Source organism: Chionomys nivalis, chromosome 7, assembly GCF_950005125.1.
Source record: "Chionomys nivalis chromosome 7, mChiNiv1.1, whole genome shotgun sequence".
In the NCBI taxonomy this organism is placed as follows: domain Eukaryota; kingdom Metazoa; phylum Chordata; class Mammalia; order Rodentia; family Cricetidae; genus Chionomys; species Chionomys nivalis.
In genome coordinates this window covers 60,947,791-60,966,567 of record NC_080092.1, presented here as the reverse complement: position 1 = coordinate 60,966,567, position 18,777 = coordinate 60,947,791, and the positions used below count along the sequence as shown (strand labels likewise).

The 18,777-nt window shown below is 39.5% G+C and overlaps 1 protein-coding gene across 1 annotated transcript in view; it reads right to left on the bottom strand.

The window, feature by feature from the left end:
- The window catches only part of Atad5 (ATPase family AAA domain containing 5), a 54,562-nt gene that overhangs the window by 9,391 nt on the left and 26,394 nt on the right, over positions 1-18,777 (bottom strand). The window contains exons 11-18 of the mRNA XM_057776680.1: positions 15,623-15,719; positions 14,011-14,090; positions 13,631-13,767; positions 12,295-12,445; positions 7,963-8,139; positions 7,248-7,384; positions 5,560-5,653; positions 3,825-3,889 (exon numbers count right to left, since the gene is read on the bottom strand). Of these exons, the coding sequence (XP_057632663.1) occupies positions 3,825-3,889; positions 5,560-5,653; positions 7,248-7,384; positions 7,963-8,139; positions 12,295-12,445; positions 13,631-13,767; positions 14,011-14,090; positions 15,623-15,719 (938 nt within the window). The remainder of the gene's footprint in view (positions 1-3,824; positions 3,890-5,559; positions 5,654-7,247; positions 7,385-7,962; positions 8,140-12,294; positions 12,446-13,630; positions 13,768-14,010; positions 14,091-15,622; positions 15,720-18,777) is intronic.

Sequence of the window (18,777 nt, the reverse complement as noted above, 5' to 3'; positions counted from 1 at the left end):
CTCCTGAGTGTTGGGATTAAAGACGTGTGCCACCACCCGGCTTCTTGATGATTAAAGAAAGCATCAGAAAGAAATAAAAAGAGTCAGGTGTGGTGGCATATAGCAAGAATCCCAGACAGTAAACTAACTTTTGAGAAGCAGGAAGATCAAGAGTTCAAGGTCATTTTTTGAAGTCAACATAGATGCTACAACACACATAAAGCAGCCACAAAAAGCCAAGGACAGCCACGGCTACACAGAGACTTTATCTGAAAACCCAAACCAACAAACAAATCTGAGAAAGTGAATGCTGCCCTTTAAGAAAAATGACCATTAATCAAAAGATTCAGTATTATCAAATGTCTGTTCCAAACTTGATTATAAATTCAATAAAATTCTAAGAAAACACTAAACTGTAAAAATTGGCAATCCCTTTCTGAAATTAGCAGAAGTGTATAATAGCTGTAACAGTCAAATCAAGCTTGAGAAATAATAGTCTGAAGAGTTATAGTTCTTAACCTCAAGACTTGGTACAGTTACACACAGTAATGAAGCGAACATTTCTCACATAGAGTAAATATAGTCTGAAAAACATAACAAAACCCTGTAGTAGTGGTCATTTAAAAAAAGGTACATTTATGTGGGCAGTGGTGGCACAAGCTTTTAATCCCAGCACTTGGACTGCAGAGGCAGGTGGTTCTCTGTGAGTTTTAGGCCAGCCTGGTCCACAGAGCTAATCCAGGACAGACTCCAAAGCTACAGAGAAACCCTATCTTGAAAAACCAAAACCAAACCAAAAAAAAAAAAAAAAAAAAAAGTACTTTGAGGGCCAATGAGATAGCAAACCAGGCAAATGCAACTGCCTCCAAACCTCCTGATGACTTGTTTGAGATCCCCAGGTCCCAGCAGGTGAAGAGAAATGACTCCTGTAAGCTATCCTCTGACCTCCACATGTGAACCATGGCTACACACACAATAAATAAAAGGAACATCAAATTTTTAAAAAGGTACTTTGAAGCCTGGCATAGTGGCACCACCTTTAATCCCAGCACTCAGGAGGTATGAGTTTGAGGTCAGCCTGGTCTACACTGTGAATTCTATGACACCCAGGGCTCCATAGACAAACCTTGTCTCAAAACAAAAAACAAAACAAAACAAAAGGACCAGGTGGTGGCACACGCCTTTAATTCCAGCACTTGGGAGGCAGAGGCAGGTGGATCTCTGCGAATTTGTGGCCAGCCTAGTCTACAGGGTGAGTTCCAGAACAGCCTCAGCTACACAGAGAGGCCCTGTCTCAAAAAACAAAATAAACAAACAAACAAATAAATAAATAAAACAAAAAGCAATACTCTGAATAAATAATGTTTGAGCAATTAGATATGTATAAGAAAACAAAACATCAAAACAACAACAAAAAATCATCTTAAAAATTTTTGCCCTAGGGGCTGGAGAGATGGCTCAGAGGTTAAGAGCATTGCCTGCTCTTCCAGAGGTCCTGAGTTCAATTCCCAGCAACCACATGGTGGCTCACAACCATCTGTAAAGAGGTCTGGCGCCCTCTTCTGGCCTTCAGGCATACAGACAGAATATTGTATACATAATAAATAAATAAATAAATATTTAAAAAAAAAAATTTTTGCCCTAAACAGGTTTTAGACCTAAGTAAAAAAGTTATTGTAAAAATCCATAGGCAGAATCATTATAAGCTTAAATGGTCTGTAGAACCACAACCATGAAATAAAAACTAATTTTTAAAAGTAAATTTCACTTTATTAAAATTAAAAATGTTCTCCTTACAATTAAAAGATAAGACATGAACTGGGAAAAATCATTTATAAGATACAAATCTAATGCAAACATACTCAGACTATTTTTAAAAAACTGCTTCAATTGAGTGAAAAATAAACAAATACTAATTAAAGCAAGGGACAGTGAAATCTGAAAGCTCAGGTACAGTGTTTGACTGGCAGGCATAAAGCCCAGAATTCATTTTTCTGTGCCCCAATTTAACCTTTCTCATAAATTTGAACCAATACTTCAATAAAGAAACAGATAGTAAAAGGACCTTTGACAAGATATTGAACAGTTGTGCAAGGTGGTCCATGCCTATTAATGCTGGCACTGGGGGGGGGAGGCAGAAGGACTGTGGGTTCTAGGTCAGAATGGGCTACATAGTAAGACCCCATCTGAAAAACCCAAGAGCTGTAGCTCCTGGTAGTGTGTGTGTTCAGCATACAAAGCTCTGGTTTCCATCACCAATAGAGGAAGAGTGAGAGACAAGAAAGGATGCTCGACATCCTAAAATCCTCGGTGAAAGTAACACACATCTATTATTTCATTATTTTGAAAATGTATGTGAAAAGGCCAGGAATCATACTCAACTACACAGATTGAGGACAGTATGGCCTATAAAAGACATTATTACAAAAACAGGTCTAGGGATAAAGCTCAGTTGGCTGAGTATTTAGCATGCAAAAGGCCCTGCATTCTATCCCAGGCACCACACAACCAGGTTTGTTGGCAAAGGCCTGTTCATTCTTAGCTACACAGTAAGTTCTGAGACAGCCTGGGCTACATGAGATCCTGCCTCCAAAAATGAACAGAGCTCATTCAGGGACATCTCTCTGAGTAAGATGGCTCAGGCCCCGGTTAACAAGTCTGACAGTCTGCGTTCAATCCCCAGAACCCACAGTTTGGGAAGGAGACAAAACTACTAAAAGCTGTCTTTGACCTCCATACAATTGTCATGTCACATGTGCATCCATATAAACACATATACATAAGCCTCTGGCTCCAAATGCTGGGATTAAAGGTGTGCACCACAATGCCTAGCTAAAATAAATCTTTAGGAAAAAGGTTGGGAGATATGCTAGAAAAGATGGCTCAGAAATTAAAAACATAGCAGAGGATCAGGGGTTCAGTCTCCAGTATTATGGTGGTTCCCAACCATCTGTAACTCCAGTTTTAGGGGATCCAATATCCTCTTCTAACCTCCACAGGTATCAAGGATGCATGTGGTGCCTATATTATATATGTATGCAAGCAGAACAGTCACACACATAAAAATAAAATAAATCTAAAAGAAATTAAAAATACAATCACACACAAGCTTAATACCATGAACTTGATAGCTTTAAGTATTCACCCTGTTCTCAGGTTGTAGCACCCTCAGAACAATCCTGGGGGTCATGCTGCGTAAGGAGCACACACCCAGGACCTTCAGAAGGAAAGAGGCAGGATTCTGTTCAGGTGTGGAGTGTGATGACCTTGGCCTCTTATGAACATCAGCACACAGAAAAGTGCAAGGTTTAACTCTAATAACATTTAAACTTAATAAAGTATTATTTAAGCCGGGCAGTGGTGGCGCACGCCTTTAATCCCAGCACTTGGGAGGCAGAGGCAGGTGAATCTCTGTGAGTTCGAGACTAGCCTGGTCTACAAGAGCTAGTTCCAGGACAGGCTCCAAAGCCACAGAGAAACCCTGTCTCGAACCCCCGCCCCAAAAAAAGTATTATTTAAAAATAAAATGAAGCCGGGCATGGTGGCACATGCCTTTAATCCTAGCCCCAAGGAGGCAGAGGCAGGTGAATCTCTGTGAAATCAAGGCTAGCCAGGTCTACATGGTGCGACAGTCTCAAAGGAAAAAAACAAAAAGGAGTATTAGAATATACAGAAAACTTAAATATCTGAAAAACTTTATTTTAAAGAAAAAAAAGAAAATAACCACAAGTTTCCTCAAACTTAAACACTTTAACATTTCCCTTTAAAAAGCACATTTTAAAAATATAAATTTTTTACATAATTGCAATACATATAATCTGTGATCATGAAAATTCAAAACTTACCAGGGAAGGAATATTGAAATTGATTTCTTCAAAGCAGCCATCAAACACTAAACTAAATGTGGGATCTATAGAAAAATGACATGTTATTAAAAATAAATGAGATCACTAAATAACTTTTCCCAGTTATACGTTTTCATTACAATATCTAGCATTTCATTGGTAATTAAAGGACAGGAGTTGACTCAGTGGCTATAGTGCATTTTGCTCTTGTAGCAGGCTGGAGTTTAGTTCTCAGCACCCAAATCAGACAGCTCACAACTGCCTGTAACTCCAGCTGCAGGAGATCTGATACTTCGGGTCTTCAGGGGCTAGGGGCTGCACATGGCTGCTCTGCAAGAGCTACAAGTACTCTTAACTATTTACAATTGTTAATAAGTGTTTTAATTGTTCTCTCGGTAATTGTTAATTTCTTACTATGACTAGGTTACAAGTGTTCTAAGTATGTATGTATAGGGTAAAAGGTATATATACAGTTTGCGCTATTTGAGATGTCAAGCATCCATGGGGGTAGTGTTCAAAGTATCCCTTAGATGAAGGGAGACTACAGTATCATGCAAATGACAACTCCTGAAGAAACTTTCTATTTTGATGTAACGTAATTATGACCTTTAATTAAAATATCACCTAACCTATGATTATTAAATTGTTTTGTTTTGTTTTTTGAGACAGGGTTTCTCAGTATATAGCCTTTGTGTCTGATTGTTTTTGCTTGTTTTTACACAGGATTTGGCTATGTAGCACTAACTGACCTGTAATTCATTGTAGACATCAAGTCAGCCTCAAATTTGTGGGGATTCTCCTGTCTCTGCCTCCTGAGTTCTAGGATTACAGACCACATTATGCTTTGTTTTGAAGAGGAAAAAAAATCTTTTTGGTTTGTTTATTTTATGTGTTTGAGTGTTTTGCCTGCATGCATGTCAGTGTCCCAAGTGAGTGTCTGGTGTCTGAAGAGGCCCGAAGAGGACATTAAATTTACTGGAACTTGAGTTACAGACAGTAGAAGCTGCCATGTGGGTGCTGGGAATAAACCCAGGTTCTCTGCAAGAACAATAAGTGCTCTTAACCAGTGAGCTATCTTTCCAGTATGTAGTGATGAGCTGTGGGCAGGCCTGCTTTTCGTCCTGCCTGGCTCCCGCATGGTTAGCTTTACACCCAAAATAACAACACACAAATTGTATTCTTTTAAACACTGCCAGGCCCATTAGTTCTAGCCTCTTATCAGCTAATTTTCACATTTTGATTAATTCATTTCTAATAATCTGTGTAGTACCACGAGGTGGTGGCTTACTGGGAAAGATTCAGCATGTCTGACCTGGAAGCTGGCTCCATCATGTCTGCCCTCACTTCCCTTCTTCTCAGCATTCTGTTCTGCCTACTCCACCCACCTATGTTCTGACCTATCAGGCCAAGCAGTTTCTTTATTAATTAGCCAATGAAAGCAACAGATAGACAGATGACCCTCCCACATCACCAGTAATCCCAATTTGTTTTAAAATATCATTTACTATTATTGTATGTGTATGTTTAGTGTGTGGGTGTATACATAAGCATTTAGAAACAACAGGTCAACCCTGTGGAACTGGTTCTCTACTTCTACCTTTATGTGGGTTTCAGGCATCGAACTCAGATCAATAGACTTATTTGGAAAGGGCCTGCACCTGCTGAGCCATCGTCTTAGCCCACACATACTTTACTTCAACAAAAAATAAGCTGTACTGAAATTACTGTTACATACCACTTGTAGTAAGAACTACTGGCCGTTTGGTTGTCGCCATGAATGTTTTGACTGCATTCAAAAACCCAGCATCTTCATCAAAAATGACATCAACCTACAAGTCATTCATTAGAATATTAATATAGTAAGAGTAACTGTTCAGATCAGTTATAGAGATACACAATAGACATACTATGTCAGAGTCAACACTAATTTTTTTGAAAAATATGAATTAAGCTCATGCTGAAAATTTTATGTTTTTATGTTTTTTTGTTTGGTTGGTTCTTGTGTAGGGTTTTACTGGCTGTCCTGGATCTTACTATGTAGACCTCTGCTTCCTGAGTGCTGAGATTAAAGGTGTTCACCACCGCTGACTGGTGAAAAGTTTATGTCTTATACCATAAACAAACTTTTTTTTTTAAAGGTTTATTTATGTATGTGAGTGTTCTACCTGCATGTACACCTCTATGCCAGAAGAGGGCATCAGAACCCACTATAGATGGCTGTGAGTCACCATGTGGGTGCTGGAAATTGAACTCAGGACCTCTGGAAGAGCAGCCAATGCTCTTAACCACTGAGCCACCTCTCCAGTCCCCAAACTTTTAAGATAGTAACATAATAAACATTAAAACTAAATAAAAGCCAGGCAGTGGTAGTGCACGCCTTTAATCCCAGCCTTCGGGAGGCAGAGACAGGCGGATCTCTGTGAGTTTGAAGTCAGCCTGGTCTACAGAGTGAGTTCCAGGACAGCCAGAGCTGTTACACAGAAAACCTGTCACCCATCTCAAAAAAACAGCAAGAAAACAAACAACAACAACAAAAACCCCAAGCAAACAAAAAACTAAATAAAACAATCGCCAGTAACTGGGTAGATGAGCCACAAGTACTTCTACAGTTGTTAAAAAAAAAAAAAAAAATCAATAGCCCTGCAGGGTAGTGGTTGCACATGCTTTTAATCCCAACACTAGGGAAACAGAGGCAAGAAGATCACTGCTAGTTCAAGGCCAGTCTAGTCTACAGCATGAGTTCTAGGACAGGCTCCAAAGCTACACAGAGAAACCCCATCTCGGGGGAAAAAAACAAACAAACAAATAAGTATTCTTGAATTATGTTAATCACCTTGAAATTATTCTACACAGAGCTGGAGAGATGGCTTAGTAGTTAAGAGCATTAGTTGCTCTTTCTGAGGATCTTGGTTTGATTCCTAGCACCCACATAGCTCACATGTATCTGTTACTCCAGTTCCAGGGGACCCAACACCCTCCTCTGGCCTGCTAGGGTGGTGCACAGACATACAGAAAGGTATAACATCCAGATACATAAAATAAAATAATAAAATAATACAAAGAAAATGTTACAAAAATCCAAACAAACAAACAAACAAACAAACAAAAGGTCTGGAGAGATGGCTCAGAAGTTAAGAGTACTGGTTGTTCTTTTAGAAGTCCTGAGTTCAATTCCCAGCAACCACATTGTGGCTCACAACCATCTATAATGAGATCTCAAGTTCTCTTTTGGCGTGCAGGCAAAACACTGTATACATAATAAATAAATCTTTAAAATTAAAAAACAATTAACATTCTTTAGAAATAAATATTATTCTAAAGTTGGATTCATTATTTTATAATTCCTTATAAGAAAACACATAGTAATCTTTAAAATAAGTTCCCACTATGAGACCTCACCCATGCATGCCCCTGCAAGCCTACCTCCTCAAAGAGAATGAGAGATGTTGCATTCTTCCTATTGGATTCCTCAGCTCCAAATTCTTTAACATTTGAATTATTTGCATTTGTTGATTTAGTCTGAATGATTTGCCTCTGTTCCAAAGAAGCATTTTTGATTCCTGCAAAAATACAATATTAATATTTTAGATAAAACTCACTTTTTTTCCTTTCTTTTTTAAAAATTTATTTATTTATCGTGTATACAGTATTCTGCCTACATTCATGCTTGTAGGTCAGAAGGCACCAGATCTCATTACAGATGGTTGTAAGCCACCATGTGGTTGCTGGGAATTGAACTCTGAACCTTTAGAGGAGCAGGCAGTGCTCTTAACCACTAAGCCATCTCTCCAGCCCTCTTTCTTTCTTTCTTTCTTTCTTTCTTTCTTTCTTTCTTTTTTTTTTTTTGACAGGGTTTTATTGTGTAAATCAAGCTGACCGTGATTTTATAAAGATCTACCTGCCTCTGTTTCCAAAATGCTGGGATTAAAGGTATGACCACCACACCTGGCAAAACTCACTTTTCAAAAGCACTAGATATACCCACAAACTGAACTCCCATACCAAATCTTACTCAATAGTGACACTTCTATATTTAGGACCATTAGCATGACTGAGGCTTAATAAATAGCAGAGGATCACATGAAATGCACAGTATCATGTATCAAGGTTAATTTACTTTGTTAACTTAATAATTTACCTTTATTATTTCCCATGAGTACTCCTACTTCTTCATTATTTTTGGATTTGGAGGATACTTTAAAGTAATTTGCCAAAGTTTTAGGGGGAAACGCTCGCTTTTGCCCACTTCCTTTTGGTGATGATGGAGGAAGCTTTCTTGGTGATGTAACAACTTTCCCAGGGGAGTTTAATTTTTCTATGAAAAACAAACTACATTTAAGAACACTCTAAAATTATACTTATGGCAAGATAAAATTATCCAGTTTATTTATACTCTTACATGATAAAAAACAAAAGCAGACTTTTTTCATTCTAACATGCAAATATTCCATACAGACATTATTATTGTATTATATGTATTCTAACAGAATGACAGAACATAGCAACAAAAGATGCTCTTTTCCAAAGATACACACTTTCCTCTGATTGACTGTGTGAAAGTCTTTCTATGGTAGTCAGAAAGGACCCAAGCTTTTAAGCCTCTGTAGGGTATGGAGGAAGCCCTGAGTAAGTGAAGTCCGGAATAAATGTGTATTGTAGACATGGTCATAGACATGTTAAGGATTCCAGAGCCTCAGACCTATGGAAAAATGGCATCCACCCCCCAGGCTCAGAGTGACTGAGCCCTGGTTATTTTTGTTCCCTCTGTATCCATGGATCTTACCTACCACTTGTATATAGGGGGTGTTTAGTAAACAGAATGAGAATTTTGAGTTTAAAAAAGTTATTAACACTATATTTTTATTAAAAACAGGACAGTCTGAGGCTGAAAGAAGGCTCAGCAATTAAGAGCACTTGCTGCTTTTCCAAAGGACCTGGGTTAAATTCCCAGCACCCACATAATGGCTTACAACTATCTACAACGCCAATTCCAAGGAATCCAATGCCTTCTTCTGGTCTCTGTGGGAACTAGGCACACACACGGGTAAAATACACATATAAAATTAAATAAATAAGTAGGGCATTTTAATTACATAGGTAAGAGATGTAAGATCTTTTTCTTTTTCTTTCTTTTTTTTTTTTTTTGGTTTTTTGAAACAGGGTTTCTCTGTAGCTTTGGAGCCTATGCTGGAACTAGCTCTTGTAGACCAGGCTGGCCTCGAACTCACAAAGATCCACCTGCCTCTGCCTCCTGAGTGCTGGGATTAAAGGTGTGCGCCACCACCGCCCAGCTGTAGCTAGTACTCTTAACTGCTAAGCCATCTTTCCAACCCTGCTTCTTTGTTTTTATGAGACAGTTTCTCACTCTGCAACCAACAGCACCTTTGAACGCATAGCAGTCCTCCAGCTCAGCCTCTTAGATGCTCATATTCCAGGTGTGAGCCACCATGCCTGGCATGATATGCTGTCTTGAATTTCAAAATACTCAAATTGAAATTAAAAAAATAATTTCCAAAACTTTTCCAACAGAAGAATCACCTCCAACCAATTCTGAGTATAGGGCAACTTAGCACACAGAAAGCAAGGAAATACAGTGATCCCTGAGGCCACGTCAGAGGACACAGAGCAACTGAAATAGTTCCTTGCCAATCAAAGAGGGGAGTATATAAAAACACCAGAAGAAAAAAAAAGATGTGGCTGGGCGGTGGTGGCGCATGCCTTTAATCCCAGCGGTCAGGAGGCAGAGGTGGGCGGATCTCTGTAAGTTCGAGGCCAGCCTGGTCTACAAGAGCTAGTTCCAGGACAGGCTCCAAAGCTACAGAGAAACCCTGTTTTAAAAAAAAAAATAATGTGATTCTGGTCATAGCAAGATAAGAGGATTTGAGACTGAATTAATTCTCCATCTAAAACAATAACAACAAAAAATAGACATACTATGTGAAAGATTTTTTTATGTTTTTGACTACCATTCATCAAAGGACAGTGATCCCCAAGGGGAGAAGACACAAAGAAGTAAACATAAAGACTACCTGGTTTATTACTTTGAGAGAATTCCCAAGCCACAGCGGGGAAGAAAAACCCAGAACAAATTTTCCTAACTCAAGGAGACAACAGCAGGGGATGAGGAAATCTAGGGAAACAGAGCCCAGAGGAGAGAATACACAGATTTAGAGAGCTGAGCAGAGTGCTCTGAGATCTGCCAAGTGTAAAATCAAGTTCTCATGAAGGAAGGGCCATGGGAAACAAATTCTGAGACACACAGAAATTTAGGAACAGGGCTGGAGAGATGGCTCAGCGGTTAGGAGCACACTGCCTGTTCTTCCAGAGGTCCTGAGTTCAATTCCTAGCAACCACATGGTGGCTCACCACCATCTGTAATAAGGTCTGGTGCCCTCTTCTGGCCTGCAAGCATACATGCAGGCAGGACCCTGTATACATAATAAATAAATTTAAAAAAGAAAATAAAAAGAAATTTAGGAACAGCAAATTCATCCTTTTCTTATTTCTTTTGTTTGATTTTTGTTTTAGAGATAAGGTTTCAGTATCTAGACCTGGATGGCCTAGAAGTCACTATGTAAACCAAGTTGGCCTCAAATTCAGTTATCCACCTGCCTCCCAAGTGTTGAAATTAAAAGCACATGCCATCATGTTTGGTTGAATTCATTCTTTTCACTGGACAGAACAACAAACATCATCACTGGTGAGAGATTAGCAAGGATGCTGCTCAGAAGCAGTACCAAGTAGAGGAGCTAAATCAGTTCAGGTCTAAATGCTGCTATGATCTTGCCTAATACAATTTAGCAGACCTGAAATGAACAAACTCAGAACAAAGGTCAAGGACAGTTTACAGCAGAGAGGAGTATACAGTGTCAAGCCAGGTAGTAGTGGCGCACATCTTTAATCCCAGCACTTGGAAGGCAGAGGCAGGTGGATCACTGTGAGTTTGAGGCCAGCCTGGTCTACAAGAGCTAGTTCCAGGACAGGCTCAAAAACAACTACAGAGAAACCCTATCTCGAAAAACAAACAAAACAACAAAAAAAAAAGAAAGAAAGAAAGAAAGAAAGAAAGAAAGAAAGAAAGAAAGAAAGAAAGAAAGAAAAGTAATATCCACTATTTAACAAGATACAAACTGTGTACAAAGTCTGACAGGCAATTAAAAGTATCAGGCTGGGGGCTGGAGAGATGGCTCAACGGTTAAGAGCATTGCCTGCTCTTCCAAAGGTCCTGAGTTCAATTCCCAGCAACCATATGGTGGCTCACAACCATCTGTAATGAGGTCTGGTGCCCTCTTCTGGCCTTCAGGCATACACACAGAAAGAATATTGTATACATAATAAATAAATAAATATTTTTTAAAAAAAGTATCAGGCTGCTGGGTTGAGGTGGCATACACCTTTAATCCCAGCACTTGGGAGGCAGAGGCAGGTGGATCACTGTGAGTTTGAGGCCAGCCTGATCTACAAGAGCTAGTTCCAGGAGGGTTGGGCTGTTACACAGAGAAATCCTATCTCAAAAACAAATTAAAAAAAAAAAAAATGTATCAGAGATCACTCAGTGGTAAGGAGCATTTAATGCTTTTATAGAAGACCCAGGTTCAGTTCCCAACATCCCTATCAGGCAACTCAGAGCTGCCTATAACTGTAAAATTCCGGGGATCAAATCCCTTGTGGCCTCTGCAGACACTGCATGTGCATGGTGTGAAAAAGCTAATGCAGACACACATATATACACTAAAATATAAATATATCTTAAAGAAAGCATCAGGCAATCAGGCATCAAAAGAAGCAGAAGAATATAATCCATAAGTAAGACAGGAAAAACTGAAAACTAACTCAAAAAATATACAGATGACAGAAATATGGACAAGAACATTGAGACAGCTATAATCACATGATCAAATATTTACAGGAAAATAGGGCACAATTGGAAACACAGAAGGATGAAAAAAAGACCCACATGAAATTTGTGGAAATGAAAACTATGCTGATGGCACTGAAAGTATCTTAGATGCTGCAGAACACATCCACAAACTGGAATATATGCAATAACTATTCAAATTAAAATGCAAAGAGGTAACAACTGAGAAAGAAATGAATCATCAGTAAGCAGCGAGACATCTTCCATTAGACAAAGATAATCAATGGCTGTACAGTAACATTAAAGATATGACAGAGAGCTTTATCATGAGTGAGACAGAATAAAAGAAAATACTTGAATTTACTCATCAATCACAAGTCATGGAACAGGTCTTCTTCCACGATGTCATAGAGAGAACAAGCCCCCCGTATTCCTGTATTTCAGTCATACCATAGAAACAAATCTATTATAGTCCGTAACCAGCGGCTTATAAGAAATGTGGGGAAGGAGACTATGGTGACTGATACTATGAGAATACACTTAGAAGTCAAATCCATAGTGGGACAGGGACGCAGTTCTTCAGCATATAAATGACAGGAATATGTTACTTACTTGGTGACTTGCCAATGTTGTAGTTATTAAAGAAGCAGGGCTTTTGGGAGTTAACACCTTGTTTATCTACTTGATGGGACTGGGTAGCTTCCTTCAGCTGAGACAGGATTTGTCTACCACTTCTCTGGGAAGAGGCATTCACTTCAAATATCTAAAAAAAGAGTATGTATTTTTATTTTTATTTATTTATTTTTTTTTTTTTGGTTTTTTTGAGACAGGGTTTCTCTGTGGTTTTTGGAGCCTGTCCTGGAACTAGCTCTTGTAGACCAGGCTGGTCTCGAACTCACAGAGATCCGCCTGCCTCTGCTTCCCGAGTGCTGGGATTATAGGCGTGCGCCACCACCGCCCGGCAAGAGTATGTATTTTTAAAAGGCAAATCTTTTCTTTATTTCCTTTCATCTTTTCAAGACAGGGTCTCACACAGTAGCCTAGGTTGGGCTCAAATGCAAAATACAAAGCACTTCTGCCTCAGCCCTCGGTTTCCTGAGTGTTAGGGTTAAAAGTGTGAACCAGCACACCTGCTTCCTCCTCTGCAGCCGGCTGTCCTAGTGGGAGTGTGTGCATGTGGAGGCCAGAGGATGACCTTGGGTGTCCTCAATCTCTCCCCACCTTGTTTCTTAGGAAACAAGGGTCTTTTGATCCCTGGTGATGGAGCACACTTGTAATCTTAGCACTGAAGAAGGCAGAAGCAGGTGAATCTCTTGAGTTCTGAGTCAGCCTTGTCTACAAAGAAACCCTGTCTCAAACAAAACAAAAAAGGAAGGAAGGAAGGAAGGAAGGAAGGAAGGAAGGAAGGAAGGAAGGAAGGAAGGAAGGAAGGAAGGAAGGAAGGAAGAAAAAAGGGGCTTTTGGTGAACCTGACATTCATGACTAGTGAGGCTAGCTGATATGCCCATCAATCTGCCTGACTGCTCCTCCCCAGTCCTGGGACAACAGATATGCACTGCTTAGCAGCTTTGTCACAGGTGCTGGGGAATATGAACTTAGTCCTCAAGCACCTTTTCAACTGAGTCATCTTCCCATCACTTTTTTCTCGTTTTTGAAACAAGGTATTAGCCAGGTAGTGATGGCACATGCCTTTAATCCTAGAGGCAGGAGGATCTCTGTGAGTTTAAAGCCAGCCTGGTCTACAAAGCGAGTTCCAAGACAGCCAGGACTGTTTCACAGAGAAACCCTGTCTCTAAAAACCAAAAAATAAAGAAAAGAAAAGAAACAGGGCTTCATTAACACAGGCTGGCTCTGGATTTCTGCTTCACCAGTTCAATGCTAGAACTACAAGAACACTGGCAAGTTTATTTTTCTGTTCTTATTTGAATATTCACTATAGCTAACTGACCTTAAATCCAAGCTCCTGGGCACAAGCATACACAGCAGCAGTTTTTCCCACTCCTGTTGGCCCTGTTATCAGAACAGTGTTGCAAAGATGACACTCTTCATCATCTGAACTGCCTTTAAAGTCTGTATCCCATGAATCTGGAAAATTATTCAAATACAAATAAAATTATTAATTGCTTAGGTAGCTCTTATTCCTCATGAAACACAGCAATGATTTAAATCCCACAGATTTCCTGCCAATAAATACTATAAAATGAATTCTCAAAGAGTAAAAAAAATCAAATATGAAATATACGGATTCTTAATTTATGCAAATTTTAGCTAATCTAACTCTAAAAATGTCCAATGAATAAAAAACAAAAAAACTATAATTCAAAATACCTTCCTGTTTTTCATCTCTTTTTCCTTTCAAATTTTGTCTTTCTTCCAGTTCAGCTCTTCTTTTCCAGTCCTTTAACCAACTGTCATAAAAGAAATGAGTTAATACAAATAATTTAAACTGCTGGGCAGTGGTGGCATATTTATTTAATCCCAGCACTCAGGAGACAGAGGCATATGGAGTTCTGTGAGTTTGATGCTAGCCTATCCTACAAAGCAAGTTCTAGGACAGCTAGAGCTGACACAGAGAAACCCGGTCTTGAAAAACAAACAAAAATTAAAAAAAAAAAAAAAAAAAAAAAAAAGAACTCAGGCTGTCAGGTACCTTTACCCACTAAGTCATCATGATGATCCCTAGAGGTTTATTTATTTATTGGTTTTTCGAGACAGGGTTTCTCTGTGGTTTTGGAGCCTGTCCTGGAACTAGCTCTTGTAGACCAGGCTGGTCTCGAACTCACAGAGATCCGCCTGCCTCTGCCTCCCGAGTGCTGGGATTAAAGGCATGCGCCACCACCACCCAGCCGAGGTTTATTTTTTTGAGACAGGCTCTGGCTATGTTATTGACCTTGAACTCAAAATAATTCTCTTTCCTCAGCCTCCCATGAACTAGGATTACAGGAGTACACCCGATAATGCCAGGCTCTGGAAAGGCAATTTTGTTTTGGAGACATTATATAGCTCTGGCTATTCTGAAACTCACTGTTTAGACCAGACTTTCCTTGCATTTACAGGAGATCCACCTACCTCCCAATTGTTGGGATTAAAGATGCATATCACTATGCCCAGCTTTTGGAAAGGTAATTTGAAATCCTAAGAATGACCACTAAAGACCCACTATAATGAACCTTACAAAGCCAGTCAATTTTAGCTTTGGAACTGCAGACCTGAATTAATAGTAACACAACCCTGCTGGTTAGAAAGCAAGAATTGCTGGCTAGTGGTGGCACACACCTTTATTCCCAGTACTAGTGAGGCAGAAGCAGATGGATCTCTGTGAGATAGAGGCCAGTCTGGTCTACAGAGCTAGTTCTACGACAGCCAAGGCTACACAAAGAAAACAAAAACAAACAAAATGTATAATTGTCTCAAAAAACAAACAAAAATGTATAACTTAATATGTACCTATGATTTTTTTTTAAAAAATAAAGAGTATCATGTAGTCCAAGAAACCTAAAACTTGCTATGTAGTTCAAACTGGCATTTAATGGTCCTCTTGCATCCATCTCTAGACTGCTGGGATTACAGGGGGATTACAGGTGTCAAAACCATGACCAGCAAATATAAATTTGTCTGAAAAGTTTAATGCAATAGTTTCAATAGTGGTAACAGAAATAAAAAGAAGAACCTTTTTTTTTGAAACAGGGTTTTTCAAAACAACCTTAGCTGTCCTGGAACACAATCTGTAGACAGACTGGCCTTGAACTCACAGATATCTATCTGCCTCTGCTTCTCTAGTGCTGCCCTAGTACACCATCAAGCCAAAAAGAGAAACTTTTTACTTGAAATTATTTCAAAAAAGACTTTTCCATATAATTACTTTGTAGTTTTCAAATTTTAGTCTAAATAGCAAAACTACATCAATAAAATATTTAATTCCTTTACAAATTTTACCAACCTATATAACTTTTTGATAGCTAACTCATTGCCTATGAGTTCACTCGAAGTCTGAGGCTGGTACTTTTCTGTCCAAAGCATGTCTTCAGTTCCAGAATCTAAAGCAAGAATAAGTATGCATAGGCATTATTCATTCTTTGACATAAGAAAACATTCTTAGATATTTACCTTATTACAAATGTAATAAAAACATCTATAGAAATAACTTTACTTATAAAATGCAAAAATGAATTTTTTAAACATTACATTTAAAATTTGTCATACCAAACTCAATCACCTTTAAAAAAACAAAACACATGCACACACAAAATAACCAATTGCACACCTTTAATCTTAGCAATCGTGAGGCAGAGGCATGTAGATCTCCAAATACGAGACTAATCTTGTCTACATAGTGAATTCCAGGCCAGCCCATGCTACAAAATGAGATCCTGTCTCAAATAAATAAATTAGAAGACAATTAAAAACAGTAATGTATGTGCATCACAACCTTTAATAACTACATTTTAAATTACCATATTTGATAATATGAACGATTAAGAATAGCGTGTAGTACAGAAACCTGTAAGCTAGCTAAAGAACAAAAGCAGTCTCTGATCTATGAAGCCAATCTGAATAAAGAGACAAAGACTACACTTCTAACAGAAGATTCCCAAGATGGCAATTCTCACCAACCTAATATGCCAACCAATGAAAACTCAAAATCTCAATGGGATTTATAAAGGCGAGAAAATTTATAGGATACTTAAAAAAGTCAATTCATAAAAATATCCCTCATGGTAGGTGATGGGGCTGGAGAGATGGCTCTCTGGACACTAAGAGCACTGGCTGCTCTTCCAGAGGACCCAAAGTTCTTCTCACATCCACAAGATGGTTCACAACTGTCTAACTCCAGTTGCGGGAGATCCAATGCCCTCTTCTGGCCTTTGTAAGCACCATCTATACATGTGGTGTACAGATATACACGCAGGAAAAACACCCATGCACATAAAATAAGAATTTTGCCAGGTGGTGGTGGCGCACGCCTTTAATCCCAGCACACGGGAGGCAGAGGCAGGTGGATCTCTGGGAGTTCGAGGTCAGGCTGGTCTACAAGAGCTAGTTCCAGGACAGGTTCCAAAAGCTACAGAGAAACCCTGCCTCGAAAAAAAAAAGTAATAATAATAATAATTTCTTTTAATAAAATGGTAGGTAACATGCCATATCAAATATTAAAACATTCCATAAATTGTATATAAAATAGATGAGATCAGCCCCACCGTCTCAGGAGCTCACCAAGGCCAGCTGGACTGGGACTGAAAAAGCATGGGATAAAACTGGACTCTCTGAACATGGCGGACAATGAGGGCTGCTGAGAAGCCAAGGACAATGGCACTGGGTTTTGATCCTACTCATGTACTGGCTTTGTGGGAGCCTAGCCTGTTTGGATGCTCACCTTCCTAGACCTGGATGGAGGGGGGAGGACCTTGGATTTCCCATAGGGCAGGGAACCCTGACTGCTCTTAGGACTGGAGAGGGAGGGGGAGGGGAGTGGGAGGTGGGGAGTGAAAAGGGAGGCGGGGAGGAGGCGGAAATTTTTAATTAAAAAAAATGTAAAACAATAGATGAATTAAATCAACACAATAGAATCTAGTGTGGTAGTATATGTCTTTAATCCCAGCACTCAGAAGGCAGAGGCAAAAGGATCTATGAATTTGAGGCCAGCCTTGCCTTCAGAGTGAGTTCCAGGACAGCCAGTACAGACAAAAACCCTGTCTCAATAAACAAAAAACGAGCCGGGTAGTAACTTTTAATCTCAGCACTTGGGAGTTAGAGGCAGGTGGATCTCCAAGAGTTCAAGGCCAGCCTGGTCCACAGAGCAAGTTCCAGGACTGGCTACTAAGCTACTGAGAAACCCTTTCTCAAAACAAAAACACCACCAAAAAAAAACTGGGCAGTGTGGCGCACGCCTTTTAATCCAAGCACTCATAGAGAGACAGAGACAGATGGATGTCTGTGAGTTTGAGGCCAAGCCTGGTCTACAGAGTGAGTTCCAGGACAGCCAAGGTTACACAGAAAAATAAAAAACAAACAAAAAAAATTAAGAAACAAAAAATAACAACAAAAAAATTAACTCAATAGAGTATTTTGCAAAAGATGTGTGTGTGTGTGTGTATACATATATGCTGAATAGGAATGTGTAGAAAGGCAAAATATACTGAAAAAAAATATAAATAGTATGATTACAGGCTTTTGTTTCCCTCACTCCTTCCATCCCTCCTTCCCTCCCTCCCTTCATTTCCTTCTATAGGTCTGGGGATTGACCTACCACTGTGCCATAGCCTCAGAAACAGTTCCCACTATGTTTCTCAAGCTGGCCTTCAACTCAACGCTATAGCATAGGTAAGACTTTAAACCTGTAATCCTTCTGACTCGGTTCCTAAGTACCTTGGATCACTGGCCTGCATTACCAGTCCTGGCTGATCTCTGGCTTAAAAAAACAGACCTTAAGTAGAAGGAAAGTGTGGTGGATGCCAACAATCCTAATACTCATGAGTTCAAGGCCAGTCAGGGATACACAGCAGGACCTTCTGTATAAAAACAAAAAAGCACATATATTTATAGAGGAACTAAAACCATAAATTAAACACCAAGATGCTAATATGCTTCTGTGTCAGCTAACAGTTGTTTGAGAGGCTGAAACAGAAGAGTAAGTTCAAGGCCATCAGAAGGTGTTTAAATTGTTTAAAAATGGGGAGAATGGTAAGGGAGAATGATAGGTTATGGGTTCACAGTGTGGCTTAGTAGACACAATATATGCCTAGCATGCACTAAAGCCTGGGTTCAATCCCCAGAAATATGCCTAAATATGGCATACTTAAAATCCTGACACTTGGTAGGTTGAGGCAGGAAGCTTAAGGTAACCTTTGTTTGAAATTAGCCTGGGCTACATTAGACTGTCTCAAAATGGGGCGGACATTGAGTGGTTAAAAATCAGGTGTTCAAAGATGAGGGGGAGCCGGGCGATGGTGGCGCACGCCTTTAATCCCAGCACTCGGGAGGCAGAGGCAGGCGGATCTCTGTGAGTTCGAGACCAGCCTGATCTACAGAGCTAGTTCCAGGACAGGCTCCAAAACCACAGAGAAACCCTGTCTCGAAAAACCAAAAAAAAAAAAA